At 61.6% G+C, this 15,258-nt stretch overlaps 2 protein-coding genes across 5 annotated transcripts; both read right to left on the bottom strand.

Annotated features, from left to right (window-relative positions):
• Nucleotides 1-295: 295 nt before the first annotated feature.
• HCK (HCK proto-oncogene, Src family tyrosine kinase) lies at nt 296-10,545 on the bottom strand. Of its 3 annotated transcripts, none has more exons than XM_074553596.1 (13): nt 10,061-10,545; nt 7,999-8,128; nt 7,563-7,605; nt 7,205-7,304; nt 6,961-7,059; nt 6,728-6,831; nt 6,180-6,329; nt 5,750-5,902; nt 5,265-5,447; nt 4,782-4,858; nt 2,408-2,561; nt 2,068-2,199; nt 296-1,471 (listed from the first exon to the last, which is right to left on the bottom strand). In XM_074553596.1, exons 1-13 carry the CDS (start codon nt 10,159-10,161, stop codon nt 1,269-1,271), a joined length of 1,629 nt encoding a protein of 542 aa, XP_074409697.1. In that variant the 5' UTR covers nt 10,162-10,545; the 3' UTR covers nt 296-1,268. The 3 variants fall into 3 exon arrangements, with proteins under 3 accessions (XP_074409697.1, XP_074409698.1, XP_074409699.1); XM_074553597.1 differs by lacking the exon at nt 10,061-10,545 and adding an exon at nt 9,464-9,562; XM_074553598.1 differs by lacking the exon at nt 10,061-10,545 and adding an exon at nt 9,123-9,403.
• Nucleotides 10,546-10,779: 234 nt separating this feature from the next.
• On the bottom strand, nt 10,780-15,212 carry CCM2L (CCM2 like scaffold protein). Of its 2 annotated transcripts, none has more exons than XM_074553595.1 (10): nt 14,322-15,212; nt 13,898-14,065; nt 13,545-13,628; nt 13,271-13,451; nt 12,508-12,959; nt 12,293-12,428; nt 12,105-12,168; nt 11,794-11,941; nt 11,474-11,612; nt 10,780-11,327 (listed from the first exon to the last, which is right to left on the bottom strand). In XM_074553595.1, the coding sequence occupies exons 1-10, from the start codon at nt 14,541-14,543 to the stop codon at nt 11,047-11,049; spliced, it is 1,875 nt and encodes a 624-aa protein (XP_074409696.1). In that variant the 5' UTR covers nt 14,544-15,212; the 3' UTR covers nt 10,780-11,046. The 2 variants fall into 2 exon arrangements, with proteins under 2 accessions (XP_074409696.1, XP_074409695.1); XM_074553594.1 differs by having other exon boundaries at nt 13,271-13,454.
• Nucleotides 15,213-15,258: the final 46 nt, after the last annotated feature.

Consider the following 15,258-nt stretch of genomic DNA (forward strand, 5'->3'; position numbering starts at 1 on the left):
TCTCCCGTCCCCAGCGGGTCTCCGGCCCAGCGAAGCCGGCTAGGGAGGGGGCGGGCCGCGCCGCCCTCTTTGCTGAGGGCAAAGGGGGAGCGGGCGCGACGCTGCGGCCGCCATGTTTGGTGAGGGCGGCGGGGCCGGGAGGCGCCCGGAGCGTTCCGAACCTCCCGGTTCCTCCCGGTCCCTGCCGTGCCACCCGGGCGGTCCGCGGCCCTGGGCCTGCTCAGAGGGCGCTGCGGGTCTGCCCGGCTGCGGGCCCCTGCCCGGGCTGCGGAGCAGCAGGAACGGCCAAGAGAGAAAAGGTTGATAAATATTTTATTGATTACAAAATAAAAGATCCCAAAGCAGAAGCGATGGCGTTTGCCTTTTGATATCAAAAATGTAATCACAGGCGCCAATCTTCCTGCTGTAAGAGGTACATGGCTGTCTTTAAAAAAATTCTGTTTACTCCTTTTCCCCAAATAACCGGATGAAATACTAAAAATAAACAGTAACATTAAGTGAGCGTGCAGGGAGCACCTGGCCCTTGCTGACTCTGCAAATGCCCCAGCAGACAACAAATGCTGCCTGTAAGCTTTGCCATGGGGGAGAGGGCTCCTTTTGTCGTGGCTTTGTGCTCCAGAGGTTCCTCCCAAAGCAAGTGAATCCATGCAGGGATGGCTTGGAAAAGCTCTGTGTCCATCTGCCCCTGTGGCACAGCCTCCCCAAACCTGCACTCTGCACAGGGCCTGCCATGAAAATACTGGGGAAGGAAACCCAGGAGGGAGAGAGGAGGACAAGGGTCTGTGACATTCAACATCCAAACCCCAGGATCCTGTGCTGATGCTGAGCCCAGGGGCTGCACTGCAGCGTCCCTTAGGGGGATCCCCTGGGCTCAATCACACAGGGAGCACAGGCACTGCAGGGCATTTCCCCAAGGCCAGCACCTAAGGCACCTACTTCTGCAGAACAACGTGATAAAATCTCAGAAGGATTATAAAAACACTGATCTGGGCTTTTCCTTGCAGCAAAAGCAGGAAATGCCCATCCCTGTCCATCCTCCTGGGGTCCGGGCACCACTGTCCAGCCAGCACTTCCTGGAGCCACTGCCCCAGGGGCATTCAGGCTCCTGGGAAAGGCACAAGGTGTGGGCACGTCTCTTCTCCCTCCATCATGTGCTGCTCCAGCCCAGCCACTCCAGCAAGGCTGAGGTTCCTGGGCCAGGCTGGCAGGGAAGCAAGGCACAGGTGAGACAGGGAAGAGCTGGCAGTGTCCGCCCCAAGCATCCCGTGCTAGGGCTCCTGCTGGTACTGGCTCTCTGTGGCAGTGAAGAAATCCTCCAGAACACTCTGTATGTAGTCAAAAGTGGGGCGATCCTCGGGTTTGATCTTCCAGCACCTCATCATGATGTCGTAGAGCTCCTCAGGGCAGTTATCTGTGCGGGGCATCCGGTAGCCACGTTCCAGAGCCCTGATCACCTCCACACTGGACATCCCTGGAAAACAGGGACAGGACAACATCACCTGCTTTATCACTGCTGTCTTTGAAAGTCATAAAATCCCCAAACCCAAAACTTATCTCCTTTTGGGCAATGTTTCCAGGAAGGGAAAAGTGGTTAGGGAGGCTAAAAGTGGTTAGTGAAAAGAGACAACTGCTTCTTTCTGGCCAGGCAAACATGGACAAAGGAGATGCTGGGTTATTGTAGGATGGAGTTTTGTGCCCCAGGACAGATGGGGTTTATAATCTCTTTGTATAAATTGAAATCGCTTTGCATAAATTCAAATGGTAAGTCTGTGATGAGCCATTGCTTCCAATGAAAAGTCAGTGCAAGGGCAGAGCTGCTCCTCAGAACAGCCTGTTGTGCCACCCCAGATCCACTATGGCCCATTTGTGGTAGCATCTACAGAGTAATTCCCCATTGAAAAGAGGTACCAAAATAATTATTAATATAAAATACAGAGTGGTCCCTAATGATAAGGATTTACAGGGTTTTCCCATGGAGCTGGAGAAGCTCAGGTTGCATGCATGGGGGACAGAAGGTGGAATGTGTCTTTTGGAATCAGATTAGAGGAGGCATTTTCAGCTCCTTACCTGGGTAGGGGATGCGTCCATAGGTGATGATCTCAGTCAGGAGGACCCCAAAGGACCAGACATCTGATTTTATAGTGAAAGATCCGTAGTTGATGGCTTCTGGTGCAGTCCATTTAATGGGAAACTTGGCACCTGGGCAAAAAGATGGGAATCATGAGCCCAACCCCAACTGCTGAGAAATGGGTGGTGAAATATGGGGAACAGGAAACAAACAGAAGAGGAACAAGTGAAGTGATGCAAATGAGAGGAGCTTCCCTCTGCCCATGTACCCAGCACATCCCTCCCGGGGTCAGGACCACCATGGGGGCAAGGGAACCCCCCAAGCTGTCACCCCCAGCACCTTCCCGGGCTGTGTACTCGGTGTCCTCGATGACCCTGGCCAGCCCAAAGTCTGCAATCTTGCACACCAGCACTGCTGACACCAGGATGTTGGCGGCTCTCAGGTCTCTGTGGATGTAGTTCCTCTTCTCAATAAAAGCCATTCCTTCTGCAATCTGCCAGAGGGGAACAGGGCAAATGCAAACAGGCTGCTTGAAATAACACACACCCCCTCAGCACCAAAGAAGTCAACTGCTTCTAGCCAGCACTCAGAAAAGGGTGAAAGGAGGCAGGAGACAGATGTCCCATCCCTGCAAGTGTTCAAGGTCAGGCTGGACAGGGCTTGGAATGAGATGAGCTTTAAGGTTCTGTCCAACCCACACCATTCTGTGACTTTCCTGTATGGAAACTGCTCTCCAAGCAGGAAACCCCTTGCAGAAGAGGTTGGGGTTTGGGTGAGCAGCCCAACATGACACCTGTGCTCACCAGAGGCTGTGAGTGTTTGCAGGACAAGGTGTAAGTGGGCTTCACCCACAGCCATAAGGATGTAGAGGAGGAGCAAATAATTCTCTACTCAGGGTAGACATGAGACCAGTCTCCAAATCCACCCACAGTGGCTCACTAATTGCTGCAGGAGGGTCAGCATTCCAGAGCTTCCTTAGCCAGGGCACAAAAGCATAGGGGAAGATGCCTGAGCTCTTCCAGATTAGTTTCTGAAGAGTCACCTCTGCCTGGGGACAGGATGGCTGTGATGGCCCCTGACAGTACCCCCCCACCACTGTGCCTTCTGAAGTCCCTGTGCTCAGTGCTGTGTGTGCAGGTCTCAGCCTGATCAGGCAGAGGTGACCTGGTGTGTGCACAACCAAACCCCAAAGCTGCCCTGTTACCCCATTCTGGATGGGACCAGAATCCAGAACGTGAAGGGGCAGGAGCAGCCGGAGGGGAGACCCCCCCTCCTTATCACACCCACACAAGCTGTGGGTGAGGTGCAGCTCCCACAGAGCTCTCCCCACTAAATACAGAAGTAGCCAGGCAAGAGCGGAAGGATCATTTCCATGACCACAGATGCATTTCTGCCCGCAGTGACTCAGCCCCAGCCCAGGGGCCAGGCTGCTGCCTGCTGTGACAGCCCTTCAGCCTCTGCTCTCCCCAGAGCTGCTCCAGCAGCCCCTCAGAGCCGTGGGCCGAGCTGGGGCTGGCAGGAGGCAGCTTGCTGAGAGCAGATGGTGCAGGAGAGCACAGCTGATGCACAGACCCCAGCACAGCCAGCTCCAGCAGCCAGTGACCTCGTCTCAGCCCACAGAGCTCCCATCCTGGATTTTCTATTGCTCAGGTGCCGCTGTGAAATATTTGAGCTCAGCACAAAGGGTTCCTGGGTTCAGTCCTCACCCAGGGGCACTGCAGAAGCAGCAGGGGCTCAGTGGTTGTGCAAATGGTTGCACCTGGAGTGAGGTGTTTAACATCCTGTTCTGCTGTACTCAAAGTCAACTCCTGAATATATCCCTGAAATAATTATCTGTGAGTCCTCCTCCTGCCTCTCCAGCTGCCTTCTCCTGCTGTGACAGCCCTCTGGTGACTTCATTGAAACACAGCCTGCCCTCCACAGGCATTCCCCTGGGGCAACACAGCCTGCTGTCCTCCCTCCAGGACACTGGGAACCATGCCTGGCTCAGCCCCTTGGGTATTGGGAGCACACAGGATCATCCTGCAGGATTCCTGTAAACCCACAGGGCTTCACACCCCTGTGGTGCTGTCCTGAAGCTGTGCTGGGGGTGGATGTGTGGCCATGCTGGGTTTGTGGGGCTTTGGCCAAGTTTGCAGGTACGGTTTGCAGGTAACTGTCACAGCAGCAGAAAATTAGAAATTATAGTCACCAGTATCAATAGTTATCAATTATAGAAATTGATAACATTGTCCTGGGCTTGGTCAGACCACACCAACAAGCACTGGCACATTCCAGAGAAGGGACTGTGCAAATGCAAGCTGTGGAATTAAGCCCCATCCTCATCCCCACTTTCTCCACAAAGCAGAGTTGCCCATGGGCTGTGAGGGCTACAGGAACCATGGCAAACATAGAAGTCAGCAGCCAGTCCTCTCCAGGACGTGTGCAGCTCTGCTGTGCACTGCTCAGGTGCAGGTGGGCTGGCTGAGTGCTGCAGATATTGGTGTGGTGAGGGGGAAGCTGCCACTTCTCCTTTCCCACAGCCCTGCTCCTGTGAGGTCAGGATGGGGATGGTGAGCAGGCAGTGGCTGCCCACAGGAAACCTCACTGCATCCCCAGCACTGCTCAGAGCAGGCTCCTGGCTGGCCCTGCACAAGCTCCAGGTGAGTTCCCAGGCTCCTCACTCACCCTTTTTAGGGGAGCAAGAGCTAGGAAAGGTCTGCTCCTTCCTCACCTGGGCAGAGAAGTCGATCAGCTTCGGCAGCGGCAGCTTGTTCCCCTCATCGCTCTTCAGGAAATCCAGCAAGCTCCCTGCAGGCAGGGAAAGGTGCCAGGGCTGTTGGTTTAGCTGGAGTCTGCACCCCCCTCAGGGTGGCACAGAGTCCTGAGGAGCCAAGCAGGACAAGGAGACTCTGGAAACACACTTGATCCCCATCCCACTGCCATGGATAGGCACTAGTGCAGGCTCCCTCCTGGCCTTGCAGAGTGCTTGTTCTCATCTGTCCCCTCTTAGGTGTCCCTCCTCTCCCAGTGCTGTCACCACATCCCCTCTCCCAGCACCCTTGCCTCAGAGCTGTGGCAGGAGCAGAAACTGCTCCCAAAGTCCTGGGAGCTGGTGCAGAGCCCACAGCTGAGCCTGGGGATGTGGAAGGGATTGATCCTGCACCACCCCAGGAACCAGAGTGCCCACAGACATCCCTCAGGATGCAGACTGCACCTTTCTCCATGAATTCGGTGATGATGAAGATGGGCTCCTCCCTGGTGACCACTGCATGCAGCTTCACCAGCTTGTCGTGCTGCAGAGTCTTCATCATGTTTGCCTCCTCCAGGAAGGCTTCCACAGACATGCTGCCCGGCTTCATGGTCTTCACTGCCACCTTGGTGTGCTTGTTGTACGTGGCTGGGGGTGGCACAACAGAGCATTCCCACACTGCCCTGGGAGCCCTGGGCTTTGGAGCCACAGTCCCAGCCCTGCTGAGCTGCTGTGGGAACGTTGGAGGCCACACACAGCCCAGGGCTGTCCCCACATCCCCAGCCCCAACCAGGCCCTGCATTAAGGCAGGGTCACCTCCATTTCCCTCTGCTTCTCTCCCTCCCTGCCTTTTCCACCCCACCATCCCTCTACCTTCTCACACATCCCCCACTCTTCCTCCTTCACCACCACCTTCATCATCCTCCCAGGCGCCTCCCCCTGACTCTCACCCATCCACACTTCTCCGAACTGCCCGGCTCCCAGCTTCCTCTCCAGGCTCAGGGACTCCCGAGGGATCTCCCAGGCGTCTTTCTCCCAGGGCTTCTGTGGTTTGGGCACTCGGCACGGGTGGGTGAGCCTCTGGCACAGCCCATCGCTGTGACCTGGGGGAGCATGCAGGGCCATCAGCCAGCCTGTCCCACTGCCACACTGTGCTTCATGGGGAGCTCTGGCCACCGTGGGCTTGCAGGGACACCAGCACCACAGCTGTGACAGCCAGCAGCAGCCATGGCGATAGGGGAAGGCATGGAAGTCACTGCATGATGCAGTCACAGCCCAGGGGTGATGGGCAGGAGCCCCTCAGCCTCTGCACACCCCCAGCTGCTTGGCTGAGGGACAAAGCCCCATTTGGGAAGGGGAGCCGGGCACCCCAGGACTCACCCTTGTAGTGCTGGACGAGCTCCTGCAGCGTGTTGAAGTTGTTCCGAGGGGAGATGTAGAAGCCGCCGCTGTCCAGGGTCCGGATCTTGTAATGCTTCACGGCCCCGCCCCGCAGCTCGTCCGCGTCCCGCACCGAGAGCGAGTAGGAGCCTGCGGGGAGGGGACAGCTGGCACCTCCCCGAGAGCATCCCACGAACATTCCTGCTGCTGCTACCGGCCATCCCGGCTGCACAGAACATCGCCAGCAGAGCCAGCAGCGCCCACCCCACTGTGCTGCCACCATCCCTTCAGCCCCAGGCCAGCGCCCCAAACACCCAAAGCAGCCCCAAAGGGACACATCCCCCATCCCTGCAGTGGGATTTGGACATGTGCCAGCACCACAGGACATTGCAGGGGCACCTCCAGGCAGAGCATGGGCCCCCCAGTCCCTCCCTGCAGCACAGCACATCCCCAGGGCTGGGGAGGGAGCTCCTCTTCCAGGCAAAGGGGATGAGGGCAGCCCTTGGGGCAGCTGTTCCCCAGCACGGTGCCATGGACACCCCTCACACCTTTCGTTGTCTCGCTGTCCCTAATCATGAAGGAGCCAATCATGTTCCCAGGGCCAAGGAGCTGGCGCTCCGCATCCTTCCTGCTGACATCCTTGAAGAACCACCTGCAGCAGAGCCAAGGGAAGCCAGGAATGCTGGATTGGGACAGGACAGGAGGCAGGAGCAGGGACAGCGGCAGTGGGGAGGTGGGGGACAGCATGGGGGCAGGATCTGGCACGCAAGGATGGACTCACTCCTCTGTCTCCAGCGAGTTGTCTTGGGCAACGTAGTTGCTGGGGATGAAGCCTTCACATCCTGTCACCAGCGACCGTGCTCGCCACCATTCCCCTGACCTGTGACAGAAGTGGCATTGGGTTGGCTCCTGGCACCTGGACCTGGGCACCAGCAGCTCCTCCAGGGCAAATTCCAGAAAAAAATCCCAACAGGGCCATGCAAGCCATCAGGAGACCCTGGACAGGGGTCTCCAGCAGCACTTACTTCTCCAGGACCTTCATGCGCTCGCCCTTCTGGAAGCTGAGGTCCCCAGCGTTCATGGCCTCGTAGTCATAGAGTGCCAGCACCACGGTGTCCCCTGGGCCTGCAGTGAGGGAGCTCCCTGGGCACCCTCCACGTGCTGGGATGGGGTGCCAGCCACTCCTGCCATGAACTCTGGCCAGGACATTGGCCAGGACCCCCACAGCCTCTGCACCTCCATTGGGTCACACCTGGCCCCTCAGGGGAGCCCAGAGCTCCCATCCCACCAGGATGTGCTCACCCCCAGGTCAGAGAGGATCTGGCCACGCTGCCCCCACACACTCCAACCCCCTGCACCCCCTTGCAGCCCCCTTGTACCTACCATCCTCGGGCAGGGGCACAGCCATGCTGGGGACATTGGTGTTCTGGAAAGTGCAACAAAACCACAGAGTGACATCACAGGGGGTAGAGACTCATTTCCAATGGGGGGTCGTGGCCCCAACAGCAATGGCAGGAGCAGGAGGGTACCCGAGGGGCAGCACCAGCACCACTTGACACAATAATCCACCCAGCACCAGCATCTCCACCCTCTCCCAACACCTTCCTTTTCTCTCCCTTTCTCCATAACTCCTGGATTCCCATCAGGTCCACCCTGTTCTTTGTCCCAGTGTGGCCTGGGCTCCCACCCATTGCCCAGTCCCTGTCCTGGGGCCCTGCCAGTGCCCTCAGCTGGCTCCACTCGCAGTGCTGGTGGCACTGCTGAGGAGAGGGGCTGAACCCCCTGTGACAGCTCAGCCCTGAAATCTCTCATCACTCACCCTCTTGTTGGTGGCCGTGGGGTCTCTCACATAGTGGCCCTGCTGGATGGTGGGGCCAGGATCAGGATCAGGGTCAGTTTTTGTTATCTTCTCTTGTCCACCAGCTTCCTTTGACCTCACACAACCCATGCTGCAGCCAAGGAAGGGGAAGTGAGGCCATTGCAACAGAGGTGAAAGCCCCGCTCCAGCCCCAGTCCAGCCCATTCCCGTCAGCTCCCACAGCACAGGGCCCCAGTGCTCTGCTGTGACAGGGAAACTCTGCTCCTCCCACAGCTTCAGAGCACTGGGGTGCCCTGTGACACTCCAGAGGAAAAGGGAACTCCTGGAGATGTCATTGGAGGTGAAGTTTGGGGACTCAAGAGCAGCAGCCATGGAGTAGCTTCCCTGCCCTTGGGGGATGCAGGACAGGGTGCAGGCATGGGGCACCACAGCAGCAGAGAGTCACACTCAGCATCTCCTGCACAGAGGGGCCCGGATCACTGTGAGCTCTGCTGCAGCTTGGGGGCCCCCACACAGCACCCCCATCACCATAGGTGACTCCACACAGTGCTCCCCTATCTCTGCTGGGTGGGAGCTGCCCCAAATAGCCAGTCCAGGACAAAGACAAATGCTCAACCTTCTCCAGCACCCCAAGAAATTCAGTGGGAAAAAAAAAGCTGCAAGAGGCAGCAAGAGTGGTAAACCCCTTGCAAATGTACTTCCCTTGCCAGGGAGACCTGGGTGCAGAGAAAGCAGAAGGTGCTGGTGGTGACAGTGAAGGAGGAAGCTCAGGGCTGAACCCTCGATGTGCACGGCACAGCTCTTGAGGAACATCAGCCCATGGTCATTCCTTGCCTTTCCCTGGGTCAGCCCTGCTCCCGAGGGCAGAGCAGGAGCAGCGGTGGCACCCACGAGAGCTCATCTCCCTCACTGGGCACAGGTTGGGGACTGTGCCAGATCCATCCTGGCAAACCCAAGGTGCCCAGCTGAACCTCAGACGTGGCTCACACCATCACCATCACCATGCAGGTATTTGCTGTTCCCGTCCCACTCCATCCAGCCCTACAGAACACAAACACCCCGGGCAGTCCAAGGGTCATTTCCCCCGCTCCTGTGGCATAGCTGGCATTCCTGATGTGTCCCACCCTGGAGAGCCAGGTCCCAGGGCTCATGCGGTGTCCCCAGCCAGGAGAACCAGGTTGGATGAGGGTGTCCCTCGTTCCCGGAGCAAGGCTGCCCGCAGCCTTCTGCCCTTGCCTCCGGTCCCCGACAGCGCCTGCAAAGCCACGGGCAGGAACCCCCTCGTCGGGGCTGCACTGTGCCCAGCCGGGGCTGCACCGGGACCCGTGACATTCCTGGCCATCGCCTCATCCCAGGGTCAGCCGCTCTGACCGGGATCGGCCCCACTGGGCTGCCCGGGACCGGCCGCGGGGCTCCCTCGCCGCCCTCGGGGCTCCGCGCACGGTTTGGACCCCGGAGCTCTCACCTTCGCTGCCGCCCTGGGATACGTCCCCGCCGCCGGTCCCGCTCCCAGTCCCCGCTCCGCTCTGCCCCGCTGCTCTCCCGCCGCCTGCCCGGTACGGCCACGCCCCTCCCGGTACGGCCACGCCCCTCCCGGTACGGCCACGCCCCCGACTCCGAAGGGGCGGGTGCGGCCGGTGCCTCCCGTGCCGGGCTGGGAGCGGGGATCACCATGCCACGAACCGCACCCGCAGGGACATCCCAGCCCTGCGTGACCCCACTGCCCTCAGGGACCCTCGACGGATGCCGGAGCCCGTGTGTCCGTCTGCCGTCCCCGGGACACCGCACGGGTTTGGGTCCCGCACCCCAGGAGGTTTCCCCGCCTGGTGCAGGGCCATGAAGGGCGAGGGCACGGGGGGAGCACAGGACACGGCCTCAGCCTGGGTCTGTCCCAGGAAGGAGAAAAGAAAGCCCTGAGCATCCGTGGTGGGGCGCAGGACACACAAGGGTGCCTGGGACTGGCTTTGTGAGGCACAGCTCAGCGAGGTCCGGGTATCCCTGGCTTTGTGATGCCCCTGCTGACCCCGGTATACCCGTGCCAAAGCTCCCCTCGGTGCCCTACCCAGCTCCGCAGTGTTCCAGCCTTTCTTCTGGAGTGCCCATGAATTCAGGATGGAGGCTGCATGAGCAAGGGGACGCACGGCTCTGTGTGACCCTGGCCATGGGCTGCTCGCGTTTGGAGGAAGCAGCCAGGGTGGGAAAGCGCCGCACCTGATGAGGGTTTGCATATGTACATTTTTTTTGTAGAAAAAATAAGTCGCTCCGGTAGCCCCAACGTCTGCTGCCCACACACCACCCGGGGACTGCAGAGCCGTCCCGTAGCCCCCACTAAGGGACACAGGGAATGTTGGCTCGGGGCCATCAGCCAAGGGCCAGCAGCCTTGGGATGTTGGGGTGCAGTGGCCAGGGAGAATAGGCTCGGGGATGGCGGCCAGGGGACATCAGCTGAGGTCCATGGGGCGGCGGGAGCACGGCCCGGTCCCCCGGCGGCGGAGGGGCTGCAGGGCGGGACCGCAGGAAGCCGGGCCCGGGCAGGAACTTCCTTTTGTGAAACGCATGCAGCCTGCGGCCGGACGAGTGTCGCACAAGCGTCGCAGGCAGCAGCGGGCCAGCTGCGGCCTCCAGCCCTTTCCTCTCCCAGCACATTCATGCTGACCCCCTCCATTGCTCTGAGCATCCCCTGGAGCCAGCCAGGAACAGCCAGCTGCACCCTGACATCCAGGTGACACTGCAGTGGGCAGGTGCCCAGCCCAGCAGCCCCCTGCCCCAGCTCACCCCACACCACAGCGACCCCTTTCCCCAGCCCCAGCATTTAATTGATATCTGCAGAAATTACAGCACATGTGTCTCCCCTACAGCCACAACTGCCCTGTGATTCCACAGTCTCGACAAGAGCTGACAGGGCAGTGCAGAGACCTGTCCCCTCCCACGGTGACAAATTCACCCTCCCTGGTTCTGGTGCAGAGCTGGGCACCTGCTGAGGCTGCTCCTGGAGGTGCAGCGCCGCATCAGAGAGCAGAGAGAGCACAGCTGGGTTTTGGCACTGGCTCACAGGTAGTTGTCCTCTTCCTCCTCCTCCTCCTCCTCCTCATCCCGTGCCAGTGCCTCGATGTCGTGGGTGATGTCGGTGATGATGCGGTTGAAGGACTCGCTCTCGGAGCGCAGGGACCAGCTGTCGTAGCTGCGCACGGCCGAGGCCGACGTGTTGCTCATGCTGCGCTTGATGCGGCCGAAGCTGTCGGTGAGGATCCCGCCCTCCCGGATCCCGATGCTCTCCAGGAAGGTCTCAAAGAACCCGATGTCTTGGTCAGGGATGAAGGGCCTCATTCCTGTCAGAAGCACTGTAAGCCTTGGAGGCTGCTCAGCCCTACTGGTTTGTCCCATCCTGCCCCCAGTAAGCAGCAGGGTCCTGACATCCCCTGAAGTGTCCCCAGGGGATGCACAGACATCACCAGCGGTGGCTGCAGACACTCACCCAGGAGGAGGAACTTCCTGCGGTCCCCGTAGAGGCGCAGGAGCTCCGTGCAGTATTCCTGCACCGGCGTGCCCAGCCGGTACTCACGGAGCAGGATGGCAAACTGCTGGATCTCCTGTGGTGACAGCTTGTTGCGCAGCTGGGGTGACACAGGGACGGGTTTGGCTTGGGGACACCAGCAGCACACAGCCCCCAGCCCCCCACCCTGTGTCCCACTGCTGCTGTCTGCCACAGGGAGGCCAGACCAGCCTCCTGCCCTGCCCCAGCTGCTGGCACTGCCGGCCTGCCATTTGTCCCTGTGCCCGTCCCTGTGCCCTCACCGTCACCATGTAGTCCTGCAGCTGCTCCAGCCCTGCGCCACTCTGGTCACTGCCACTGCAGGCAGTGGCCAGGCTGTGGTGGGAGCGGTGGAAGGAGGGCGAGGAGGTGCCACTGTAATACGCCTCAAAGGTCTCGTGGGAGCCATTGCTGGGGGAGGACACGGGTCAGTGGGTCCCTGTGCCCACCATGTGCCCCGCTGCCACCCACCCACTGCACCCACCATCACATGGGGCTGGGGCATCACTGCAGTGGGCACCCAGCCAAGGGTAGGGGTACCCACCCAGGGGCACCCTGGGGCAGCCAGACTCACAAGGAGCTGCAGCAGCTGTAGTCAGCATCGTAGCCATATGTCCCATCTGTGCGGCAGCTCTCGCCTGGGGAAGGAGAGCAGAGACCTCATAGCAGAGACAAACCCCCCACCATGTGTCTATGTACCCCCAGCCGTGTGCCCCATGACACCCCCCCTTGATGTTCCCATTCCTGTCTGCATCCACTCACTCCTGCTGGAGAGCCAGGGCCGTGTGGGCGTGGAGGTGTAGTGGTACCCGGCTCTGTCCACGCACTCGATGCTCTGGTCGCCGTAGATGATCTGGAACACCTGGCAGATGAGGGCACAGGACTCCTCGCCAGCATCCTGCAGGGGAAGGGCGGCGGGCAGTGAGTGCCGCTGGGTGGGCGAGCCCCGGTGGGCGGCACACGCCGGACCCGCTCACCCTGTTGGGCACGGCGAGGATGATGAGGTTGGAGTAAGCGTCCGGGCAGGGCTCCTGGGGGTCCAGGGGGTTGCTGCCGGCGTGCCGCCGCTCCCAGCTGCCGAAGCCGGTGCCGCGCTCCCAGCTGCCGCCGGCGGTGCCGGCCCGCCGCCGCTCCCAGCTGCCGCCGCACGGCTGCCGCCGCTCCCAGCTGCCCGAGGGCCGCCCGCGCTGCCGCCGCTCCCAGCTGCCGCCCCGCCGCCGCTCCAGGCTGCCGCCCTGCCGGGCCTCCTGCCCGCCCCGCGCCGCCCGCCAGTCCAGGCTGCAGATCGTGTGCCGCCGCTCCATCGCGCCCCCGAGCCGCCCCTCCGGCCACGAGCCCCCCGCTCGCTTCTCTGCGGGAAACGCCTCGGGCAAACCGGCCGGGGCTGCCTCGGGGTGCGCCCCGGCGGGGACCGGGTCCACTCCCAGGCCTGGGGAGCGGGGACAGACAGGGCGTCAGGGCGGGGTGCTGCGCTGCCCACCCTGCCGGGTCCCCAGCCCCTGCCCCGGCCTCCCTGTCCCACCAGCCCAGGGGGATGCAGAGGGATGGGGATGTGGGAGCCCCAGTGGATTGGGGACACCCCTCCGGGACTCTGTGTGTAGGAGAGGATGGGACACACCAAGACAGGGACAAGGCGGGATTTTGCCGCCCTGATAGACTCTGACACCCATCACCCTCCGTGCTCCAGCCCCTCATAGCCCCTCGGGGCTCGGCTGGCGGCCCCCGGCCGGACCCCCGCACCGGTTTTGAGGATGAGGAGGTGCAGGGCATCGTCGCGCAGGTAGGAGGCGGCTGCGATCTCGTGTGTGGGGATCCGCAGGATGAGCTCCTCGTTGTCGCGCCAGGTGAGCAGCAGGCAGCGCGCCGAGAGGCTGAGGATGCTGTCCTGCTCCGGCGTGGTCTGCAGCGGCAGCTCCTTCAGCTGCTGCACGGACAGAGCGCGGGGGCTGCGTGGGGCACCCGGCAGGGTGGGGTACCCCGTGCCCACCCTCTGGGGAGTGGGGACCCTTCTTACCCTGGCCGTGTCCAGCAGCTGCAGCACCTCATCCCGGCTGGAGGGGTTCAGGGACGATGTCACCCATGTCAGATGACCTAAAAACTAGGGGAAGGAAAGCCCCGGGCAGCGTGGGGAGGCTGGGGCATGGCCCCAAGGTCAGGACACATCTCCCTGAGGTTCGGAGAGATCCTGCATTTAGGGGTTCCTCCCTGCACCGCCAGGGCACCCTCCTCCTTCCTGGGTGTTTTCCTGGGCAGGGAGGGGACTCAGACCCTCCTGGCCACTCTGTGTGGCTCTCAGCACCGTGTGGTGTCCTCATAACCCCGCCCCAAGCAAGCAGTGACCCCGGGCACTTTTGGGCATCCCTTTACCTTCACCTCCTTCTCCACGTAGTCGTGCAGCAGGATCTGGGGGTCGATCAGGTAGTCGGGGGGGTAGAGGGGCACGGAGTGCAGCGGGCGCCGGTAGACGCTGCTGCGGAGCGCTGCCCTCCGCGCAGCCTTGGGGAAAACCAGCCGCTTGATGGGCGACACGAAACCCTGGCAGGGGAACGGGAACGGGGACGGCTCAGCACCGGGCACCCAACCCTGGCCCCCACACACGGGGTCCGTGGCACCCAGCATCCGGGGTGTGGGGTAACAGCTGAGCACCTCTCTGCTGGCCCTTCGCTCTGTTTGGGTGGCTCCATTCTCCCCACCGTGCTGTGGGAGGGGTGCGGGGCCTCTCAAACCTGTGCATGGCACCCGCTCCCCCCCTCCTGGCCGCCCCCCGGACCCCAGCCCCAGCCCCACGCACCTTCTTCCCCTTCTTGGCCTCGCTGTCCATGGCAGGACGCGGTGCTGCGGCCGCCCCCTCTGCCCCGCTCGGCGCCGCGGCGCTTTCCTGTGTCGGAAACTCCACCAGGATCGCTGGGATGTGAGTTCCTGCCTCTCCTGGGGGGTGCTGGGACTGGGCTGGGCTGGCGCTGGGACTGGGACTGGGACAGGACTGGCACTGGGATAGGGACAGGACTGGCATAGGGATAGGGGCTGAGCTGTTCCTTGGGCAGAAGCGGGAGCTGAAGTTGGCTGAGATGGGACTGGAGCAGGGACTTGGACTGGTGCCGGTGCTGGGGTTGACATTTATACCGAGACGGGAGCTGGGATTTGGCAGAGCTGGGGTTGCAGTGGGCTGAGATGGGACTGGAGCAGGTGCTGGGACCAAAGCAGGTGCTGATGGTGCCTGTGGGACTCTGCTGCTATGGAGCAGCCCCTGCCCCTCACTGCGAGGCTCTTTCCTGGGGCTGGTTCTGCTTCCCTATGACCCCACATCAGCCCCGTCCTCATGGGGCAGCCCTGAGGGCTCCCAGGCCTCGCTGCCCACATCCTGTCCTGTTTGCACTGGGCCCTGGCACTGGGAACGGCCCTGGCGCTGGGAACGGCCCTGGCACTGGGCACGGCCCTGGCAGGAGCCCACACAGCTGCCTCCTGCACCCCGTACCCACAGCTGCCCACGGGGTCTGAACCCACCGTGAGTCTGGGGTTTGCCGGGGGTCGGGGCCTCCGGCAGGGGCAGGAGGAGGCTGAGGCTGGCCCGGCAGTGCCGTGTCCGGCAGCTTCCTCCCCGAGATGCTGCATCCTGCCTGTGCACCCCTTCCCTGCCGGCCACCGCGCCAGGGCCACCACACCAGGCAGGCAGCGCTGCCTCAGCCATCCTGCTCTGCTAATGATGCCCCCGAGCAGTCCGGGACAGA

The sequence above is a fragment of the Zonotrichia albicollis genome, chromosome 17 (genome assembly GCF_047830755.1).
Source record: "Zonotrichia albicollis isolate bZonAlb1 chromosome 17, bZonAlb1.hap1, whole genome shotgun sequence".
Taxonomy (NCBI): domain Eukaryota; kingdom Metazoa; phylum Chordata; class Aves; order Passeriformes; family Passerellidae; genus Zonotrichia; species Zonotrichia albicollis.

What these genes read in the sequence shown, in the direction of transcription:
- HCK (XM_074553596.1), bottom strand. Translation starts at nt 10,161, where the DNA reads ATGGCCAGGGTCACACAGAGCCGTGCGTCCCCTTGCTCATGCAGCCTC. An exon ending in GGACAGCGAGACAACGAAAG is followed by an intron (nt 6,330 to 6,727) that starts GTGTGAGGGGTG and finishes CCCTCCCCGCAG; the next exon opens with GCTCCTACTCGCTCTCGGTG. An exon ending in TGGACGCATCCCCTACCCAG is followed by an intron (nt 1,472 to 2,067) that starts GTAAGGAGCTGA and finishes CCTGTTTTCCAG; the next exon opens with GGATGTCCAGTGTGGAGGTG.
- CCM2L (XM_074553594.1), bottom strand. Translation starts at nt 14,543, where the DNA reads ATGCCAGTCCTGTCCCTATCCCAGTGCCAGTCCTGTCCCAGTCCCAGT. An exon ending in TCCTCGCCGTGCCCAACAGG is followed by an intron (nt 12,429 to 12,507) that starts GTGAGCGGGTCC and finishes CTTCCCCTGCAG; the next exon opens with GATGCTGGCGAGGAGTCCTG. An exon ending in TACAGCTGCTGCAGCTCCTT is followed by an intron (nt 11,942 to 12,104) that starts GTGAGTCTGGCT and finishes GTCCTCCCCCAG; the next exon opens with CAATGGCTCCCACGAGACCT.